Raw genomic sequence first — 24,076 nt, 5'->3', positions numbered from 1 at the left:
CAGAAATTTTCTCCAACTCAAGCTGTCAAATTTTACATCAGATGGTTGTAAATAATTGTGACATTCTTGTACCAAAGATAAATGTTCTTGTATACAATCCCTAATATATATAATGTAGAAAAACCAAGCCTAGCTTGTGAAAGCGTTTCACAGCGTCATGCTATTTCACCACGGTGAAAGACCAAAACTGCCCGTGAAAAGTTTGTAGAACTACCTGATTTGAACTAATTTTGGAGTTTAAAGTTTTATAAGGGATGAAAATGGATTCTTAAGCCATCTTAAAAAAATGTAATTCCAAAATTATATTTATGGAAAAATTTAGAGGTTTGTATAAACTCAATTGGGAGCTGCGGCCAATTCTCATCTAAAATTCTAATACGGTATATAATAGTGAATGGCCTTCAACTTCATTTCAAGTGAGGACTGGAGAAGTTGAGAGTTGTCCTCCCTCCATGCTCCCTCGCAAGACCAACCATCCATCCCTGTGGGTCCTGGATTGCCCCAAGAAGAAGCGAGAGTGGAAGTCAGACATAGCATAGCCCTACAACTCCTTTCTTGACCACGAGAGTGCTCTACTCTCTCTTCTTGTCTACTCTCTCTTCTTGTTCAACCACCGAGCAGCATCAAGCGCCACAACAGAACCGAATTTGGCTGCCGTGGACTGAAAAAACAAGAAGTCGATCCACCGAGGCCAGCAGTACTCAAATTTGGCCAAAGAGCCGTAACACAAAAGACCAAGGCAATGCGACAAGTGACGGCTTTGCTTACAAAACACAGATGTTAGTATCAAAGGAGTTGACACTTGCTGGGGATGAGCAGTCCTCTGTTCCTTGGATGGCCATCGTCGACAGATGTTAGTATCAAAGGAGTTGACACTTGCTGGGGATGAGCAGTCCTCTGTTCCTTGGATGGCCATCGTCGACGTACTATTTTTCGTTTGTGCAAATGTATGGATGTCTAAGATTACCAATGTGGACTGCCTTTATGCAACAAAGAACTAATTTTACTGAGTTGTTATGGTGGAAATAACGAATTTACGTCATTTGTCACCTCTTTCTTATCTCTCTTGTTCAGCTACCTCCCATTACATTCTTCTGCTCAGTTCAACATGCTGCCAACACCCACCTGAGGCATCTAAAAGAACCAAGCTTCAGGCTAAGGCGTGAGCCCTAAATTATACTCTATATAAACTTACCTTGCGCCGCCTTTTTCAAGGACGTCAACTAATGGTGAGAACACACAAACATATATCCACAAGCAAGGAAATGGGCAAAATACCTGAATGTTGGGGGAGATTCCAAAATATTTCCTGCCACGACCTTCTCACATTTACAAGATTTAACACCATTCCAAATACTAATCCACAAAATTCAACAATTAATTGGGAAATGGCTATGATGATGATGAACTCCACTCCAAATACTAGTCCACAAAATCCAGCACCACTGCTTATATTCTTGCTTATATTCTGTTACTCAGAAGTCACCATCATTAGTCATCCATGGTAAACAAACAAAAGGTGATCGTAAGGGCGTACATATGCAGATTAGCTGCTAAACTAACAGCAACAAAACATTCCAAAAGTAAATTAAATTCCAATTTCACTAGGGCTTCAGCTTGAGCCAAACAAATCCTTTTCCTTCAAATTTTCCTTTGAATTCTGTACCTCCTCCCCCTTACAAACCAGCCAGAGGACACGTCATAATTTAAACACCAAAGACTAGAAGGAAACAACTAATGGACAAATTCATCCATCACAAATAGACCTTTTTTCCTATGTTTTCATTTCCTTTCCTTTCCTTTCCTCTACCTTTTCGTGGGGACGGATGGCATAAAAAGTCTTAACGCCTAATACAACAATTTCCCAATATTACAACATGGAAGAAAACAGTGATGATGATGGCTTCACTTAATACATCCTTGACATACCATACTGAACAGCGCCAACTTGCCTAGAAGCCGCAGCAGCAGCTGCAGCTGCCATCCCATTGAACTGCGATTTGGCCTGCAAAATTGCAGTTGCGTCTTCACCGGCGTCTGCTGCCTTGCCATTGCTGGTCAGTCTCGAGAAACAGAAGGGGTTAGAAGTACTGATGTCGATGGTTACATCACCTGAAACTGGGCCTTTATGGTTGGACATGTGGTGCTGGTGTTGTCGCGGTTGTTGCTGTTGAGATGAGTTGGAGGTCCTCACCTCTTCTTCCCTTTGGGACTTGGGCACTAGCTGGCGTGAGTAGCCAGAAAAGGCAGGATTAAGTGTATTTTGAGGAGGAAGAACGGCACTCCTAATAATGAACCTTCGTGGATCGTAAGCATCTTTCGTGGTACTCCCATTCTCATAAACAACTTTGCCTGGTTTTGCAACACCAGCTCCTGGAGAGAGAGAGAGAGTTATTCCATCAGTTCAGATTATTGAACTGTATTCATACTCACTAAAATGGCCTTAATGAATAGAGTAGGATGTCTCTTTAGCATAACCCCGGAAAGAGGGAGATAGAGGTGAGGGGAGGGGGGTGGGAGTAGAGAGAGACACACAATTGAATCCATGATAAGTGCCAAATGTTTTTCAACAACACTACCCTGCTAAATAAATGTTAAAATGTTTACAGGGGCATCGGTTGTCTCAAGCATACCATGTGAAATCCTTTGGGAAGCCTGTGAAGTCCTAGGGGGTACGATGCCAGTGGAGATCATCCTCTCTGCATCTCTAGAGCTGGGGTTATTATTACATGCTCCATCATGCACATGGGGACGCCCTTCACTCGACAATGACGCCACAGGGACTTGCGGTTGTTCCTTTGGAGGAATGGTGTTTGAATGGACAATGGTTGATCTACAAAACCAGTAAAGAAGACACTGTCATTCCTCGCGCTCTCTTAATCCGAATCCCTCATAATCATGTTAGTATATTCAAAGTATTTCCTACAACCCCAAATCAAAGCCCATAGTGTGACAGATTCGGCTCCCAAAACATGAAATCTCAGAGAAGAGACTTTTTGGAATATTCAACTTTTGGCTTTCTACAATATCTTGGGGAAAAAAGTTGAAAAAAGAAAAGGAAACATAAAACATGATAATCATTTTGTAATGCTATAATAAAAATAAAAGCTAGATCGTGGTTTAAATTGTTCATTGGGAATGAAATGAGTGTATATTTAAAATTTAGGGTCAAATAAATGGCCTTAACATAGTTTTCAAAGGTCTGGTTTCATTACTACCATGAAACAATAGCATGAAATCCCTCCCTTTTATGTGCGCGTGTGGAATTATTCTACAGTAATATAACAAAACAGCTGCTTCAAAAACCATGTTAGGCACATTTTTATGACCCCAAATTTAGCATAAGCCCACTCTCTTCATCCCAAAAATCAATGTCAAAAAATAAAATTTTGAAAGCATACTGTAAAAAGTGAACTATTTTAGCACAATGAAGAACCCATTTCATGGGTTCTGTTAGATCTAAACATTAGCGTGATTGTTATAGATATGCAACGGTTCTATAGTAATATAATGAAACGACACTTTCAAAAACCATGTTAGAGGCAGTTGTATGACACAAATTCTACAAAACTCACCCTCTTCATCCCAAAGATCAATATCAGAAACTAAAGTTCTCAAAAGCACACTATAAACAGGAAAGTTTGTTGTTAACACAATTGAACGAAGGACATCCATTTGATCGGAAAGTTTGATCTGAGTCTTAGGGGGATTCTTTAACACCAACTTTTGTAAATGGCTTTTGCATAATCAGATGAAACAATATCAAAAGATAAAAAATTGATTCTGAGTTATTCAACAGGCGCAGATCTATATCCCACCAAAAGGACAACAAACATTCATTGTTGGCACGAGAGTCATCTAAACCTTTTCTCGAGTGCAAATTCTTTTTTCTTTTTTTTTTTTTGAGATCGATCTCAGGGATGACGAGATGTATGCAAAATTTAGGATCACACAAATACCCCCACATAGTTTTTTTAAATAAGGGGTCTAATTATATTACTATGAAACTATCGTATAAAATCACCCCACTAAATATGTATGCATGTGTGTGTAATTTTGAGTTATTCAACAGGCCTAGTTCTAAATCCCACCAAAAGGACAACAGGCATTCATTGTTGGAACGTGAGTCATATGAACCTTTTCTAGAGCGCAAATTCAATTTTTTTCTTTTGGAGATTGATCTCAAGGATGACGAGACGTATACAAAATTTAGGATCACATAAATACCTCCAACATAGTTTTTTTAAATGAGGGGTTTAATTATATTACGATGAAACAGTCGCATAAAATCACCCAGCTAAATATATATACACACACAAACGGTGATCTGAAACACCAATTTGCAGATCCAGAGCGGCAATTCACATATCTGGACCAGAATTCTGGATGGCAGGTCACCCATCTAATGTAGGACTTAAAACACTCCTTCCCATTGTATATATAACAAACCCTACCTTGGCCGGTCCCGAACCTAGATAAAGGAGGGGGCTTGTGTTAGGTAGGGCAGCCTACATAAAACTTTGCCACATCTTTCATGAATCATGAACCTATGTTAGGTAAAATGGAGGACCAGGATTCGTGTAGCAGATTCCAATAGTTGGGATAAAAACTCGGACAATGATTATATGTGTGTGTGCGTGTGTGTTGAGATATGTATAAATGTCTAGGAAAATTTAACAAATAACCCTTATGAGAATAAGAATTTAACACTTTACCCATATCTTTTAATTTAATTCCAAAATACACAAAAGAAAAAAAAAAGTAAAAAGCACATAGTTTTGAGTTGGAATACTTGCAAATGGACACAATCTTAAATATTTCCTCGCTTATGAGTATGTTGATATATTTATATATATAAATATCTGATTAATTTAAAATTGTCAAGTATATTGTCAATATATTAATACCTTAATACATTTGTACTATAGTTAATAGTGATATTATACAATGAGACCATTTATCTTTGATACAGGGAGGTAAGAATTATTTATAGCTATTCGAAGTGAAATTTGATAGCTTAGTTGTCACAAAGTTCAAGAAAATTTCTTTTGAAGTTTGAGCTTGGTCAATGGAATAAATACGGCCATCCAATTTCACATCCAATGCTCAAAATCAATGGTGACCCTCTTGTACTAAAGGTAAATGGTCTCATTATATACTTTCCCGTTATATATTTAATAATTTTATACTTTAGTATTGATAGATAATATATTAATAGAATTTGTACGTATAAAACCAATAATATATTAAATTTTTTAAAGAAACATCATTGACACATGTATTAGTAATGTATTGACATTGGCGCATTAACACATGTATCAATAAATAATATATCAATATCTCAACACATTTTTTTTGAGAAAGTAATATCCCAACACATTTGTACTGCAATTAATACTATTATCTAGTATTATATTAATAACTTTGTACTTCCGTATTGATAGTCAATAATATATCAATATATTTGTACTATAATACCAATAATATATTATTTTTTGAAGAAACATCATTGACATGTAGTAACAGTATTGACACATGTATCAATGATAAATTAATATATTTGTACTATGATACAAATATGGTATTGCAAAGTGCATAATGGATGGTAATTTAATAAATACTTGAACTACGAATGTTACATTGACATGATATTATTAGTATATTAATATCATAATATATTTATACTATTGTTTATAATATAGTAATATATTTTACTATGGGACTAAGAGTATATTATTAACTGTTGCACAATGGTACAGAACTTTTAATATGGTACTAATAGTATATTATTAAATGTTGCACAATGGTACAGAACTTTTAATATACTACTATATTTGTTACTAATAATAGTACAATATTATATCATATTAATAAAAGTATTATATTAGAGGCACTTGCCTAGGCACCAAGGCGAAGGCAGGTGCCTAGACCAACTAGGTGCTGATGGGTCACCTTTCAACATGGCCTAGGCCAATTCAGTTTGGGGAACAGCCTCGACCGCCTCAGGAGCAATGCGTCCGATATTTCAAAATGCTTGGACTTACGCTTCAAGCATTGACAAGTCCACATGATAGAGGTTGATTAAGAAAAGACTGGATGTGTCACCCGGTATGGCTCGTTTTTCTTATAATGCCTTCTAGGCTAAACCAATGCGCCGACAGCCTTTTGTCACTTGATGAATGATATTTTTGATGAGTACATAGATGTCCTTTAGGTGGTGTACTTGGACAATATTATGGTGACCTTAGATGACCATGTTCGGCATCTAAGGCTAGTGCTAGATAGGCTAAGGGCCAAATGGCCATATATAAAGATGGAAATATATATCTTTGCTCAGAAGGAGATTATGTTATTCTAGTATCAAGTGGGCAAGGGAGTAATCGAGATGAATGACCAGGAAGGTCTGGGACATTCTAGAGTGGCTGCAGCCCAAAGGCATCCACGAGCTATGCTCCATCGTAGGGGTAGTTAATTACTAACAATGGGTCAGGAGACATTGTGGACGGTTTCCATTCAATTCAGGCAACCTAGGCTGAGATATGCTCTCCTGGTTAAGAACTATTATTGGCTGCAAATGGAGTAGGTCATGGAGCATTACATTAAACTTGTCTGAAGTTTCAGCAGGACAAGGCCAACAAGCAAAGGCCATCCAGGCAACCCAAGCCCCTCCCAATCCTTGAAGGTCCTCGGATTAGCCTATCTATGAACTTCCTCAATGGACTGCCCAAGGTCAATGGCACGAGATAGATCATGGTAGTAGTCCATCATTGTTCCAAGTAATCGCAGCACCAACCATTGCACTGTTGAGGTGTCATAGGGCTAGTCTTTTTATGGCCTAACTGTGCAACCTTGGCTCCTAACGCTGGCTGCTTGGGGGTTAAGTTGAGCCTCACACACACAAAGGGGCACAAGAGGGTCAAGGTTTGTGGCCCAATTTTATTACTCTATAGATTTAGAATTGTACTTAAACTGAAGGCCCCTCAATGGCCTGGGCCTGGAATTTGTGAAGACCCTGAATCAGTTACACTATCTGATATTCAAATACAGGGGCCACCTTGCAGCCATCATGCATGGCCTGCCCAGATCCATCTGGCAGCCAGCCTATGTGCATAGTCATTTCAAGTTGCATGCTCTCTAACCCACTAAGAATTAAGCCGCCTCAATTTGAATATCTAAACTTCTCATGGAGAGGGATGCGAACCTTGGAAGTACGAGGATCTAGTTTGCCAGTTCTTGGCCAAGCCCCCAACAAGGGCGTGTGGGCGAGGCTTATCAAACTGCCAAGTTGTTACATGTGCACCGGTCAAGGGCTCAATGCATGAAGAAATGAAGCTCCCTTAACATGACAAAAAAGAAGAAATGAAGCTCCCTTATACAAATTTGTGCCACTTGGAGGATTTCAACTATCACACTTAGCATTCAGGTTTTTTAAGCCAACAAAAAATTATGAGGGGAGGAACAAAAACTTTGGGCCAACCAACCAATCGCGGGGAACAACACTAGTGCGGGGCATGGCGTGTGGAGGCTCAGGCCTCACAACCACACGTAAGTACCGATGGAAGGTGAAATAGTCTGGATAGCACAATGAGTGCACTTGAAGCTAGGCAAACAGTTGGTGGCAAGCGGCAGGTTCAAATTCAAATAAAGGTGGCTCAATCATGAATTCATCAGAGATCATGGATGGCTTGTAGCAGCTACTACTCTAGCAGGCCCAGTCATGGGCTTGCTCCCAGGTGGCAACAGGTAGGCCCGGCATATAGGTTGGTCGCCATGTAGCCCTTTGTATTCAAATTTCAAATGGTGCCACCCAGTATATTTGTAAGTGTACAGGGAAATAAAATTGGGCCATGGCCTCTGTACCCATCGTGTACGTTGACTCATGTTTGTCAAGCAGAACTTGACCCCTAAATAGTGAGACTTAGGAACCAAGGCCACATGGTTGGACAACAGAAAAACTACCTAGGTGACAAAGTGGCAAAAGAGGGTCAAGGGCCATGGTCCAATTTTCTTGCTCTGTATAGTCACAAGTATATTGCACCAGATACCCCTCAAGGGTTTGGGTGTGGCGCTTATATAGACCTTGAGTTGGTTACATTATGTGATGGTTACATTATTCGAAGTTCAAATACACAGGCCACCTACCATCCGTCCTCCGAGCATGACCTATGTGGTTCCAACTGGTGGCCAGCTTCTGTATGCCCTCTAGCCCACCAATAATTGAGCCGCCTTAATTTGAATTTTCTTCTTTCTTTTTTTGCTATGCAAGTGGGTTTCTGTGTAACACACCTGTGCTGCATTAATATGGAAGAAATTCACTAGTGCCTCAATTGGAATTTTGAACTTAGCTGATGTCGATGTCAACTGAGGTGCACAGCGCACCAAAGGCATCGTCTAGCACACCGTGCAACTAACACACATGGCGGTGAGGAAGCCTCCACAAACCATGACCGCACCAGCCTTGCCCGCCACATTCAGTAGGTCAATCCAAGATCTGGGTAGCGCCCCTTTAATGGGTTTGAAAGATTAAGAACCGGACTGCCAGGAGATGTAGCTATGTTCCACAAGGTAGTCCAAGTCTCTGCATAACCTATAGGATATTTTCTTGGTTGTTGGTGGAGTCGAGGAGGTTCACGCACCATGACCTCGACTAGCACTACAGTGAACTTAAAATTTTTTACTCAAATCTTTGACCATAAAATGCTCTTATATGTTCAAAAATAACTATTGATTATAAATAGCTCATGTGCTTGAAGGGTATTTTTGTCATTTCAAAACCCCTCCTAAGGCAATTTCAAATATGAAAAAAAAAATCAGGAATGGGCTCAAGACTTGATGGTCACAGTGACAGAGCGCCACAACATGACGTCTTGAGTTCCATTCCTACCATAGGTAGGGGACCCCATCCCAACTGAACTACCCAAAAAAAAAAAAAAAATACTTTGACTTGTTGAATCAAGTTAGAATTTTAGAAGCTATTATAATTAGAAATATGCCTTCGTTTCAAAATTTCAAACTAAGTATTGATAATGTAAATTTAAATTTATTGGAGCATTTTGTGGTCAAAAGTTCCCAAGTAACGTGTAACCTAGTGTAGCCCACACACACTCGGGCACGTCACACACACACGCGCACGTGCATATTAGAGAACACATGCCATATTGGAGAGAGGGAGGAGAGAGAAAATAATACAACTCCCATGAGCTAATTTCTACAGCAGTTGCTCATGGCCCAAAAACACCTAAAACCTATCCACATGGATTTTTTTTAGAGAAAATATCTCCTTATCTCCTAGTTTTAGCTTCCATATCTCATGAGACCCAAGGATTGAAAATATTACTTGTACGCAAAAGTTTTCCATCTTTTCTATCTTACAACCCCCTTGACCCCTTTGATCATAAATTTTTGACCCAAACAAACACTAGAATGACACCCTATTCAAACTTCATCTCTCTCTAAAGCTCCATCTCTCTCTCTTTGCTTCTCGGTGAGTTTAACAGCTAAGGGATTTAGCTTGAGCTCGAACACGAGCACACCTTCTTATGTGTGAGAGAGAGATGGAGTTTTAGAGAGAGAGAGATGGAGACATGGAGCTTGAGTTCTAGGGAGAGAGATGGAGTTTAGAGAGAGAAAGAGAGACGATGATGTGAGAGAGAGATGGAGTTTGGGTTTTAGAGAGAGACGATGATGTGAGAGAGAAATAAGAGTCATTTCATAAGTTGTTGAGGTCAATAATACATGGTCAAAAGGATTTAGGGGATTGGAAGATAAAAAAGATGGAGTCCTTTTGCTTACAAGTAGTATTTTCAATTCTTGGGTCTAATAAGATATAGAAGTTAAAAATAGGAGATAATAGGATATTTTCCCCTTTTGTTACCTTAAATTTTGCACACGCACTCTCTTAAACTTAGGAAAACAATCTCGAAATAAAATTCAAATTGAAAAACGTATAAAATAGAATTTCTAAGTAGAAAAATCATGGAAATGTAACTCCTCCATTTTAGAGCTAGGCCTTTGAGAACTTAAAACTTATTTTTTTCCCTTAGAGTTGTTCCACTGGTGACGAATATGACATCTAAAAAATCATTTTTTTCCCTTAAGTTGTCTCTCCTCACAAAAGACATTTTCTATGGTTACTTTTCCAAAAGCATTTCACAAGCTTGATCAAGCACAAATGCGGTCATGAACTAACTTGGATTAAACAAATCCTCCTACATAGGGTTTTTTATAAGTTTTGGATAGCGAGGAAACGCTATAAAAATTAGCAGATGGGAAGTATGCAAGTACTCTCCATGTATGGTGAAAAATTATATAAGCCAACAGGGCTTATACCATAATGTAAGCCAATTTGGAAAGTAGAGGTCAAATTTAGCTCATGTAATAAATCTCATCTGGAAGATAAAAACAAAAGTCCCTATAAGGGGGTTAATTGAGTTCACCATTTTCGGAGAATATAGGCCATCCATTTAGTGGACAGTGGGATCCAAGCCATCAAGAACTTAAAAATATGTTTCTCTTTTTTTTAAATTACTTAGTTTATGAATTAACGATGTACAAAATTTCAGCCCAAACAAATCCCTCTAGCTGTGTGTTGCTTCTACTGTAGCTATAAGCCAATTGCTCGTAGAAATTATCCCCCACCCTGCCACCATCTATATATACAAGCATGTACATCTTTGTCTGGATAAAGAATCTCAGTCGTCCATCCTATGGAATAGTTGTGAGCTCGACAGCCTAAACTGAGCCGTCCAAAGGCCAACATTGGCGGGGCATTTTAGTCATTTTTTTAGCATAATAGTTTATATTTATAGTGGAACATCTAGGTTAGTTGCACTCACCACATTTCAGGTCAAATTTATTTATAAAAAAATTAAGAATGGAAAAGCCCAGCGGCCCTGGGTGCCTAGCCAAATGGGCGAACTGTGCCTGCCAAGGAGCAAAAATGCCTATTTTGGGTTCTTTAAGAAAAATAAGAGGGAAAAATTGTGGGTTTTAGATTCATTTCAAACCTAAACTCTCATTTAAAAGAGAGAAAACCCTCAAAACAAAAACAAAAAAAACAAAAAAATCTAGATTTGTGTGATTTCCATGTGATTTCTCTAGATTTTAGGGGTTCTTTCTAGTACTGGGCACCCGCCTAGGCGCTGGGTGGCCTGGACACCCCGCCCACCACCCGACGTTTTTGGAACACTGGTTTGAATCATAGCCTTACAGCCTATATAATATCTCATAGGACATGCAGCTTACAAACATATATACAAATATATATATATATATATATATATATATAAAGAGAGAGAGAGAGGGAGGGAGGGAAATGTTGAGGCTAATCCACTAACTAACAGCTACAGTGTTGGCACAATGGCCCAGATTGAATCTGGCCATCTGACAGTCATGACTTCATCACATAATATAGTTTTCATATTTTTTCTACAAGTCCAAATTACATGAAATTTTAGGCATTTATTCTTCTCAATAAGTTGCACCTAATAAAAATATTTAAAAAATAATTGGTAAAATATAAACTGACCAAAATACCTCCGAAATATTTTGGGGGTATTTGGTCAATTTACTTTTTGCGAATTATTTTTCTTCTATTTTTATTAGATTCTCCTATTTATAAAGAATAAAAGCTCAAAATGTCAAATGATTTGGATTTGTAGAAAAAAATTACAATTCAAATACGAAATGCAATCATGACCATTGGATCGGTCTAGATTTAATCTGTGCCGTTGGGCTAATACTGTAGCGTTGGCTAGTGGGCTAACCTCAGCTTTTCCCATATATATATATAAGGATAATCTACAATTTACAACCCTTCAAAATACAAAAGCTAACGTTAGAATGAGTTATGAATGATTTGATTATTAACTGTGGTTTATTTTTAAAACAAAACAAAAAAATAATAATTACTTTTTTGGCATCTTGCTCATCAAATAAAAGTGTATCTATAAATATCACTAAAAGACAAGGGTATTATCATCATCTTCATAAAGGATAAAGTTGAAATGTTTACTATTAGAACAAGGGCATTCTACAAATAAAATTTCAGGGCACTAACTTCCAGTATACCATTGTAAAAATTTCAAATTTGCCCTTGCTTAATGATTAAGTTACCTATTAAACAAACTTTAAAAAAAAAATTGTTTGATAAATACACCCTTCACAACCCATTCTAACATTAACCTTTGTATTTTGAGGGATTGTTAACTCCAGACAACCCCCCAACATACGCAAGCATGCACACACACACATGAGTTTGTCTAGAATTAACCTCTCAAAATACAAAAGTTAATGTTAAAATTGGTTGTGATGGTAAAAAAATTATCACTTTATGTTAAAAAACATATTTTAATAGGTAATTTAATTATTAAATAAAGGAAAACTTGAAATTTTTACAAAAATACTATGGTATTTTGGAATTTTATTTGTTGAGTACCCTTGTCCTTTAATAAAATATTCAATTTTACGCCCTATGAATAAGACAAAAGTACATCTTGTTGTTTTTAGTGATATTCAAACAAACATCCTTACTTGATGAATAAGATATCACAAAAAGTAACTTTAAAAAAAAAAGAATCCACATAGTTAGTAAATCCACCCTTTACAACTCATTCTAACATTAACTTATGTAATTTGATAGGTTATTGCAAGTGAAAATACAATTACAATAAGGTAACTACCTTGGAAGGGATACATGTTTTCTGTCCAATGGAATCACTGGTCCACTTTTACCACCACTCTCCTCGAGATGAGCGAACTGCTTCTTAAACTGATCAACAGCACTGCAAAGAAAAACCGGACAACACCTCTCAATAATCATCATCATCCACATAAAGAAAAGGGGCTTTAAGCCACTAGCAGAACCTTGGATATAGGAAGCTTGTTCTTTCAGTTCCATTGATATAGTCCTTGAGTAACTGAGGGTGGTATTCCAGAATCTCCCGGAAAATAAGTTCCCGAACATCCTCTTTCGTCACACGCCGCCTTTCAAATTCAAATTCCATCTTTGTGATTGGCTGGCACGAGGGCTCTCTCTCTACTTTTGCAAGACCTTTAAAATAAGGATCAGCCAATGCCTGAAAGTACGTCACAAAATGTCAAGAACTGATAATCAGGTGACCTACTGTTGCAGCTAGTAACTATGTTATTTATTTTGGCATAGGGTGAGTTCCATTCAGTCAAATAATTTTCTTCTATATATGTGTCTGTGTATGTCTGTCGAGAGAGAGAGAGAGAGAGAGGGGGGGGGAGAAGAGGGGGATGAATTCTAATGATAAACAACAAATATTACCTCTTCTGCAGTGGGGCGATCCTTTGGATCAAATGCCAATAATCTCTCTAAAAGCTTAAGGGCCAAAGGATCTGCATTTGGAAACTTTTGGGAAAAAGGTACTGGATGCTTCTTCCTCATATTACTCAAGTATCTCCTAGCCTTCTCATTCCGTACCTGGCAATGAGGAACACACTTAAGCTTCAGAGAAAGTGTCTACCTCAGTTGTAAAGGGAAACTTGTTTAGTTCATCAAAAGGGTTCGAGGAATACCCGAGAGATTGTATCCAAAGAAGGTGTACCAAGAAGATCAGTCATCAAATCCAATTGGTGAACAACATTTTTACCAGGAAAAAGTGGCTTTCCTGTCAATACCTCGGCAAATATGCAACCTATACTCCAAATATCAATGGCAGGAGTATACTGCAAAACAATTTGAATAAGGCATGTCGTTACTAAGAGGCTGCATATTAAGGAGGGTAAAGATTAGAAATCTGCAGGGTGTGAGCTGACAACCAATCTCAATACCATTTACCTGAAATTACAGGACTCTTCAACTGGGACAATTTTTTTTTAAATAAGACTGGGACAATAATCCTTCCTGAACAAATATAAGTTACTATAATTACTGTTCCCTAGGAGTACATAGGAGATATTTGTCCAAAAACAAATGAAAAAGAAACACAACCAGCACAATCAATTACTCTTAAAACATCAGGAAAAACGAAAGCACTAAACTCATTCTATGCGAGGAAGTACAGATCACATAATGCATCGGGGAGATAACTGGTTATGTTTTTTTGACCTTAAGAATAACAAAATAGTAGAAATACTCAAGACAAATGATCCACAAAAATGATTTCAATATCTCAATTGGTAGGCCAGGACACCACTGAATAGATTGTGGGGGTGAAAGAACCTCAAATGTCTGCATTCAAGGTAGCTCAAGGAAGTATCCAATCCTTGTGACCTGAATCTGGTAGTCAAGAGCATAAATTACTCTGAAAAAATAACTTCCACCAACAATTCTTCCAGTTAGAAATCTATGAGTGTGACCTCCACTGGACTCAAAAAAACTAGTCATCTTCACATTCAAAATTCACATATAAAATCCTGAGGATCACTTTCTATATTTGTTTCCTAATAGATTTAGAATTTGATGATAGTAATGCTATCTTTCAAGCATTAGAAGTTCAAATCACAAAATTTCTGCATATGATCCTAAACACTGACAAATCTTACAAAATGATATGCGGAGGATGCATGTGAGGGAACTCATGTCATTGTTTAACCCGAAGTAAAGGCTTGGAGGCACTCAAGCATTCTTTCCCTGAAATGTCCTTAAACAAACACCACCGCGCCCCCCCGCCCCAACCCAAATAAAAAAACGAAACACATTCAGAAAACACTGAAACGAGGCAAAATGCAGATTCTGCAAAATTTCCCTAAGATTGGAATCTGAGACATTTTCTCAATTGTCACAAATCTCAATCCTTTTCTCCGAGAAAAAAAATATATCTTCAGGGAAGCTAGTAGAGATGCATTTCTACGTCTAGTTGTATGATTCAAGCCCCATGTTTGCAGCTACTGAATATGCATACCAAGCCCGCAAGAGAAAGCCAGTAAATATTTCTTGTACTTTAGGTTTTGGCAACATTTTATAGATATGACGATGTTCCCAAACCTTACCTTAGTTTCCCCACCATGACATCACTTGGTCCTAGTCCTTAAAGAAATCCTAATACTGAAAATGTTATTTTCTTGAAAAATCAGTGGACTTGAATATCATTAGACATTAGGGCAACTATCCACTTTGGAATTTTCCTTTGGTTTTCTTCAAAGGGCTGACAGGTCACAAGACATTGGGAAGATAATAATATAGTTCAGAAGATAGCCATTTCCAATTGAAAATATTTTACGATGCTTTAATGCTCTAACAATACGGGGTGATGCCAGCATTTCAACTCACTTCACCCATGCTGCTCTGCAAGGAGCCTATGACTTCAATTAAAATCTCAAAAACTCCTGTCGCTGCTGAGTCTTGAATAAATCTTTAGGACTGTTCCTTTTATTAGTTTATTGAGGAAGGAGATTACTAAGACAATAATTACTGAGACATCATCTTCTTAAGACCAATACTGATCCTTAGCCATTTATCCGTAATACAACTCCCAAGATTTCCTCAAGTCAGTTAAGAGGTGTCACAAGCACATGGGCTTTAGAGTAGAACTTCAACATGCAGTGTGGGTACCTTAACTTCTTTTAGGAAACTGCAAATGCTAAAACTGAACGATTAAATTCACAAAGAAAAGGGTGAAACGCAAAAAAATATAAAAGAAGTTTGCAGGGATATGGAGAATGAAAGATGGGGTGCAATAATTGGGATTTTTTTAAAAAAAAATGTTAACTTAATAATATAATTGGGAATTTGGAGCAAGCTAAGAGAGAGGTAACAGAAAAATGGAGATGTTTTAGAAAGCCTAGAGTATCTATAAAGTCCCATGAAGCATGAGAAAACAAGTAGGGCTCCATATAAGGAATATCATATTGGGGTTAAAATAAAGGGCAAAGCAGAGAACAACAATAAGCTCCGTTAAAATATAGCAAAGAAAGTTCTGGCGCTCAAAAGGTGGAGGGAAAAATTATTCTTATTTTTTATTTTTATTCAATTTCAAATGATGAATATTATAGTTATAGTTTGAAGGTTTATTTCTAGGGCTTGTAGTTTTTTAGGAATTTTAGGATGTACATGCCATTACAAGTAGTAATAAATGCCTATAGAATGGGTACAAATATGGGGCACAGCCATATATGGCATTAATCACTCATTCCATGAATGTAATATACCTCATTGTCATAGATTTTTACCCTTTCTGATATCTAGATCATTGATAACCTCACTTCAAAAACAATATCGAAATTCTATCAGTTCATAATTGTGCCTCTCGAATGCACCTTTCAACACCTTGTATACAACTTAAGTAAATATGAATCAAGGACTGTCTGTAAAAGGAAAAACCAAAAGTCATTGCAAGGGTGGAATTGATAACGTTCTTACAAACAGAAATGCCCTATTCCTTAGCCCACAAGTATTGCCTTCCCATATTAATAGAACATCAAACTTTCCAAGAGTTCTTTTTCTTTTTTTTTTTAAAGTAAATGTGACAATAAATTAATTAATACTTTATGGTTAGAAAAAACCCATGAGATGTGCATGATAGTATCCCACAAGTAGGATGCTCAGGAACATACAAAAAAGAAAAAAATAAAGAACCTTTTCTTAGCTCAGAGAGAAGATTGGAGGAAATGTGAGAGATGAGGAGGATGGGTGCGAGAAATGGGGAAAGAGTGGTGATGGAGAGGTAGGAGAGAAATAGAAAGTAATGAGAGAGAAAAAATGAGATATGAAGGAAGAAAGAGAGCAGCAGAAGGGTTGGGGAGTTTAATGGAGAAAGAGCTTCGGTGGTCTAACCATTTCCGAGATAGTTTACACAGGAAGTTTATTTTTTTCTTGTTTTATTTTCTTTTCTTTTTTTTTCTTAAGAAATGACACAGAGTTTCTCAAAGATCAGAATTCAAAATTCTCTTCCAACATATTGCATTTTTATGTGCTCAATTTCACACAAGGGTTTGCATGTTGCAAAACAGTCAAACAATGTACAACAAACTTCAGGAGGACCGACGTTCGGGCCTTCAAACGCATTTTTCAGCCTAGTTTGTTGGGCTTGGGCATAACGCGCATTGTGATATTGAACATTATAAAGCTTTCGCTGCCATGTCCGAAATGGGATCAATAATAGCGATTTTTTATATCTGAGTGAAAAGTTATGCCCATGCAAAATCTGGGTATTATGCCAATGTTACCTTTACGACTTTGTCTTAATTTATTTCTTCAAGGGCAAAGGTGTGAAGTTCCAGTCAAATTTTAATTAGGAGTTTCAATCCCATTAGTATTAGGATTACAAGGTCTAAATAAAGTGTATAAATAGCAAAGTTACTGTTTTGGTTTAGAAATCACCAAAAACTAATTTTTTGGGGTTTTTTTCTCTCTCTAAAATAGGCTCTAATAGATTTTAGGTTTCAAATGAACATAAAACCCACAATTGTGCCCCTTAAGTATTAAAAAAATGACCAAAAAATGCCCTCTACAATGGCCATTTCCGCCCCTAGGCAGGGCGCAAGCCCTGGGTGCCCACCTAGGCAAGCGACCAGGGATATCCCACCTAATTTGGCTGCCTCGGCCTGGGCGATGCGCCCAGGCCTTCTGGACCGCCTAGGCAGCTGCCTGGGCAGTCCGCTTTTTAAATCACTGCATCATGACACAAAATTGACTCAACAAGGTGCAAACCAATGAACCTATGAACTGCCTCAATAATACAACTACTCGAATAATGGGGTGGAGTCATTCAAAACTCTAAACAGGCGGCCACCTCAAGTCAGTGCACAACCAAAGAGGAAAGCACGACCCCCTCTGGAAGATTTTTTTTTTTTTTTCTTTTTTTACTTCCTTCTGATGTCAGTATACTAGGAACCAGGCACATAGCTTCAAGATAGGTTATCTCCCAGCACAGTTGGTTCAGGAGAAAAACACAAAACTACATTACTATTGCTAACAAACACAAAGCCCTTAGAATCCAACATACAGTTTACGGCGAATTACGTATACAAGAGCTACATCATAAGAGAATGAAATAAAAGCATTAGCAAAATGTGCTAATTCTAGAACATCAACTAAAAAAAGTCGATAAATACAGAATTACATATGTCGCTAGCCATATTCATCTCTCAATCATGTCATTAAACTCAGAACTGTTTGTCCCATAACATTCTTAAGTGACTGACCAAGCACCTAAACAGAGAACAGTCCCCACACTCACTTATACAAACCCTAAAAGAAACAAAAACTGTCATGCACATGTCAATTTTGTAATCAGATCTGTTTCAATTCCTAATGATAAATGCAGTTTCAAACAGAGGCAGCAGTCATCAACTTCCCATTCAAAATACCAACAAGGTGCCAACACTAGATAATTACTGGACTGCATGGCTCTTATTTTCCCAATAATTTTAAATGGAATTATTAAAAAAAAAATGTTCTTACCTTGGAGAAAAAAGATCCACATAACTCTGGAGCTCTGTACCACCTAGTTGCAACATAATCCTGTACAAAAATAGAGCAACTAAAACTTGTCATTAATACATTATACAGATAATCAGAGTTAATAGCCAAAAAAATAAGAATAGAAGTTTACATGTGAAGGTAATAATTCACAAAAACTATGCTCGCAAAAATTTCATCAGGTGTGTTTTTTAAGGCATAAAAACATACAGTCCAGAAGATTGTCGTGGGAGTATCGTTGAATGCCACCCTTGCTAACCCAAAGTCACAAATTTTAAGTTTGCAATCTGCATTTGCCAATATATTCTTCGGCTTTAAATCTCGATGATACACGTTTGCTGCAAACAAAGCAAACAAGATTTAGAATATGAAGCACATATCAAATCTTGTCTATCCAACACAATCATGCCTAAATTAGAAAACCAAGAAAATAAATAAATACAGATCTTTCAGCATATAAATTTGACAAGAGTATAAATTAGTACATACAAAAGCATATCGTGTTTATCAAAACCAAAAATAACAAAAAACACAAAAAGAAAAGGTAGAAGGCATACCAGCCTCTTTGAGGTTGGTATACTTTTTTTTTTGATAAAGTTAACATTGTATTACTTAGAATAAGCAAGAATACAGTAGAGGGAGGGAGGAGACGACCAGGATACCCACGAGACGGGTACCTTAATCAACAAATTTTGGTCCACTGACCCTATACAAAAATTAGCCTCTTGAAGTGGCTGATTACAAAAGGTTGAGCCTTCAAAAAAAGGGGCTTGTAAGGGGATCTACTAATAAAAAGACATCCAATGGAACTGAAAAGACAGTAAGGGGATCTACTAATAAAAGAAATTTTAGAAGACATAAAGCTTGTAATAAGAGAACTACCTCGAGACCATGGCATGAACTCATAGTTAACACATCAAGTCAAGATCTTACTCATAGGACAGAAAAGACTCCAGTAGAGCATGGAGTCCTTAATAGACCAGTTGAATTGTCCCTTGTTAATTATCAGGTTCACATAAGAAACTCCCACAATTCGATGCATGTATTTTAGTTAGGCTTTACTTTCACTTAAGAGAGTAAGAAAAGCTAGGAAAGGATTTGCTTGAGACACTTGGTGCATCTAACAAAGCTTTCCTAGGAACAAAAGGAAAAAAGGAAACTACAACGACTTTACCAGAGACAGCAACTATATAACACGGCAACTTGCAACTATATAACATGGCAACGTTATTGCATAGCAACTGCCATTGCATTTACTTTCATATAACAAACTTTGTCAACACCCTCCAAAATTTCTGGACACAAAATATATTGACCATCTATTGCAACTATTTTCTTGAACATGGATAAATTTCAATATTTACCAAGAGAAAAATGCAAAATCATGATCCAAATCATGGGTGCCTAGGTTGGCTTAAGCATATTTAGTTCGCTGAACTTGGTGTTGCAATATCAGCCATGTGTTGCTATATTTAGATCGCATTTGTTAGATCCTAAATGCTGGCACCAAACCAAAACATCCAAGTGTTGCGATATATCTTCTCATTTGTTATTGGCAAATGATGAAACTACCCCACGGCTTTTAATCAGTTACAGAAGGTTAATATCATTTCTTAGAAGGTCCAGCATCAAGAGATTGGGGGTCTATAAGATAAGTGGATGGGGTATATGGTAAACTCATATTTTTAGGGAAAATTCAAACTTGGAAGAACCTAAGATGATGCTGATAAAGATAATACTGTAAGTGTGCCAAAGTGCATCAATTTATAGGATTTCATAATGAGTTTTGGGGGTTTCATAAAAGGCAATAGATGGTTGCACAATTGCAATTGTCTCCCATAGATAGTCAAGACTAAATAATTATTTATAAATAAGTTTGCATTTTACTCAAAATTCTTGTGAGCATGACCCATGCAATAGGGAGGCAAATTAGATGGCCTATGAGCTAGCACACCTGGTGTTGATAGGGTAAGATTAAGGTACTGGGCCATTATGTTAACTGCAATATATAATCAACAAAGTACATACATCTTATACACAAAATTGTACTCGTACATTCTGACACAGAAGATTCTCATGGTTAATGATCCACTCATGTAAATTTGATGAAAACAAGCATGTGCATTTTTCTTCTGCAATTTTGCAAAAGAAGACAAAAGAGAGTAGTGCACTTAAAAAAGAAAGAACCTGAGGGTTGTGCAATATAAAAGGTGTAACAAACAATGTCCCACATACATCATAGCATTCACTCATCAATTTTCAACATGCAAAAAAAATTCCAAGTACTTGCTATTAATCAAGCATAATACAAGAATCCTAGAGACGACATGAGCACTGATGCAACAAGAATATTGGAAACGAATTCTTATTTGGAAATCACAGGAATGTACAAAAAGATGATTCATCAACAACAAATATGAATTATTTCGCAAAGGAGAGAATACCACCATGAATCCCTCAGGTCTGAAGATGCAATGGTTGATTATTTCCAAGGGGAAATATTCTCGTACCCCCTATTTTTGGTTTTCATATCTCAATAGACCCAAAGATTCAAAATATATCTCCTAATCCCCTGACTAACTTTACTCACTTTTAACTATTTTTTTAGCCCTAACAAATATAAAAAAGACATGCTCATTCTAAACCCTTTCTGTCTTTACGTGATATATTCCTCCAAAATTTCTCTCTCTCTAACATTCACCCCCTTTGTCTCTCTAACGGGAGAGAGAGAAAGAGAGAGAGACGGGAGGAGCGAGTGGGAAAATAGGTAGACAGATTTAGGGGAAAAGCACATGAAGAGAGAGAAATGATGGTGGTTAGAAAGCATATGTCTTTCTTATATTTGTTTGGGGCAAGCAAATAGGTTTAAAGCGGATAAAGTTAGCTTATGGGGTTAAAAGATATAAAACTTAGAATTTTTATGACCCAAGATATGTTTTGAAAACTTGGGTCTATTGAGATATAAAACTTAAAAATGGAGGGTATGGAGATATTTTCCCTATTTCCAAAACAAAGTAAAGAATAACCATAAAAAGATGACCATGTCATGAAGTTTACATTCTAAACTAAAAGGGAATGACATTTTCTTTAATGAATAACAAATTATTTGAAGGTACTAAAAGGGAATGGCATATTAAAATAACATAACATTAGAGAATAATATCACATATATTACATGGCATACAAACTTAAGAAGTCCCCAGTCAGCTGCTGCAGTTAAGTCCCAGCACTATGCCAGAAACACGTCCCACCTCAGCAGGACTTTTCCACCTAAGCAAGAAAGAATGCTCAGAGTACTCACCACACATACAACTTGGAACAGTGCATGAGTTCATCAAACACAGAGAAATAAAAAACGATGGAGAAACACTAGCTCCATCATTGCACAAAAATCCTAAGAGGGAACAACATGAAATCTTCCATACCAAACAATACTGCATGCACATGACATTCAAAATGTATAGCACATCTTAGTGAGAGATTTTTTACGCAGAGTTGTATGCTGATATAGAAATTTTGTATAGATATAAAATGAATTAATAAAAGGAGAATCTGCCAGAGAATAATCAATTTGGAGTTCACTTCCTTTCCATAGAAAGAAATGGAACGAAGAGGGCCAGTTGCATTGGGATCAGAAAAAACATAAAGAAAGCAAAAAGGATAAAGAATCGGGTTAATGCCCTGTTTGCAGTCCTTTCAGTTATTCTACAAATCAATGGTTTCTAAAAACCGAATCAAAGTCGAGAAAATTAGAACACGGAAACACTCCTCAGCGATAAAATTGCCATGCATTTACTGCTTCACAGAAACGCAACCCAACTTTGCCTGTACATTTCACAACCAAATGCCAACAGAACAGAATACAAGGCCAGTGTACCTGTATGCATGTACTTCAAAGCACGCAGGAGCTGGTACAGGAAGAATTGATAGTGTTCCCTCGTCAGGTCATCATTTGCCTTGATGACTTGGTGGAGATCCGATTCCATCAGCTCAAACACCACATATATATCTTTGAAGTCCCTTCTTGAGGGTGGCAACATAATGTGCTTTATTTCAACAATGTCGGGATGGCGCAGAAGCCTGAGCAGCTTGATTTCACGAAGAATGCGTGTTGCATCAGAGATGTGCTCAAATATATCATGTATCTTCTTAATGGCCACTTTCTCTCCTGTGTGAGTATCGATCGCAGAGCAAACAACGCCATAGCTCCCTTTCCCAATGACCGCCTGAATCCTATATCTGTTTGCATCTCCATATTCTGAAAAGAAATCCACTTCAGCTGAATTCTGCACAAATAAGAACGAAAAAAGCCTCATTTGAAGAAACCCATGAAAGAAAAAAAAATAAAAATGAAAGCAATGATAAGTACCTCAAAAATTCACATGAAACCGAATAGTAGCGTATAATATATACCATAGAAACCTCAGAAAATACCAAGCCTGATTAAAAGAGAATAGTGGAGAACCTGCATCTGCTCTATTTATTTCAACAACCCTTGGTGTAATTTGCAAAAATTCAATTTTTAAGCATCCCAATATCACTTCCAATCACATTTTAGATCTTTACGAGAACAACAAGCACATATAACCCTGGGGGCTTTTCCAGGGCACATTGGAAATTAAAAAAGCCCATCCGCACCTGATATGAAATTACTAAGGGAAAGCTCTCTTCTATCTAAGGCCTGGCGAATTCTAGTGAGAGAATGTGCAAGAAAGCAATTTGCGAGAAACTCATGAAAGGAATTCCAAAATTTGAGACAGAGGTAGACGCAGATATCACTTGCAACAACTAATTCAGCAAGAGAATTGAAGAACCAGCAAAGAGAAATGATTTGGGCAACAATAACTAAAGAAAGACCAAATCCAAGAGAAGAAAATCAAGAGGTAGGGGATGTTTACAGATATCGACTCATAATTCAACGTCCGATTCAGGAAAACCCACAAAAAATGTCAGAGTTCACAAAGAAATTATACACAATCCAGATCTCTGTCCTCTACAGTTTTGAGAGAAAAACAAAAGATCCACAAATTAAGAACTCCCAAAAAAGTGGAACAGAACAAGAAGCAGTTGTAGTTTAAAGAGAGAGAGAGAGAGAGAGAGAGAGAGAGCATTTACTTTCTTGCGCTGATCTTGCTGCATTGTAATGAAGTTGCAGAGACCAAACCAACCAAAGAAGCCCCAAATATCCAAAAAATCGATATAAAAGCAGCGAGGATCTCTCTCTCAAATGGAGATCCTCCGAATCAACCGCATTTGCCCCATCGACCTCTGCTTCTGATCACAAGCCCAGAATCTCTCCTCACTCTAGCCCAGCCCTTCACAATACAAAGAAGAAACAACACAAGATCCCTCATAGAAAACCAGAGAGCCATGGCCTGTTCGGCCACCTCAGCCTCAAGCCCTGCATCGTGGGATCCTTCCGCTGCAACTCAACATACGCTGCCCCTCTCTCACTCTACCCACCTTCCCCCAACTTGCACCAAAATACCCAAGACCCTCTTTTCTTCGCCTTTCTCTCTCTGTCTTCCGCTGAACTTCGCCTACGAAGAAACCAGATCTCAATAGCAAAGAGAGAGTTACAGATGGTACAGTAACTCGGAGGGTTTCCGCTAGTGTGTTGTGTCGGTAAACCTAAATATGGCTCCAGCAAAACCAGACAAGAGTGAAAAGAAAGCACAGCCGACGCTT

General features: G+C 37.5%; 1 protein-coding gene across 2 annotated transcripts; it reads right to left on the bottom strand.

The window, feature by feature from the left end:
• Positions 1 to 1,575: 1,575 nt before the first annotated feature.
• On the bottom strand, positions 1,576 to 24,076 carry LOC18443325 (mitogen-activated protein kinase 10). Of its 2 annotated transcripts, XM_088853584.1 has the most exons (10): positions 23,504 to 24,076; positions 22,266 to 22,674; positions 18,599 to 18,726; positions 18,371 to 18,430; positions 13,543 to 13,692; positions 13,292 to 13,447; positions 12,865 to 13,076; positions 12,681 to 12,782; positions 2,634 to 2,833; positions 1,576 to 2,373 (listed from the first exon to the last, which is right to left on the bottom strand). In XM_088853584.1, the coding sequence occupies exons 1-10, from the start codon at positions 23,525 to 23,527 to the stop codon at positions 1,910 to 1,912; spliced, it is 1,905 nt and encodes a 634-aa protein (XP_088709710.1). In that variant the 5' UTR covers positions 23,528 to 24,076; the 3' UTR covers positions 1,576 to 1,909. The 2 variants fall into 2 exon arrangements, with proteins under 2 accessions (XP_088709710.1, XP_088709712.1); XM_088853586.1 differs by lacking the exons at positions 22,266 to 22,674; positions 23,504 to 24,076 and adding an exon at positions 21,564 to 21,653.

Source organism: Amborella trichopoda, chromosome 12, assembly GCF_054954075.1.
Source record: "Amborella trichopoda isolate Santa Cruz 75 chromosome 12, AtrichopodaSantaCruz75HAP2 v2.0, whole genome shotgun sequence".
NCBI lineage: Eukaryota > Viridiplantae > Streptophyta > Magnoliopsida > Amborellales > Amborellaceae > Amborella > Amborella trichopoda.
The sequence above is the reverse complement of the archived record's forward strand: the minus strand, read 5'-3'. Positions and strand labels throughout refer to the sequence as shown.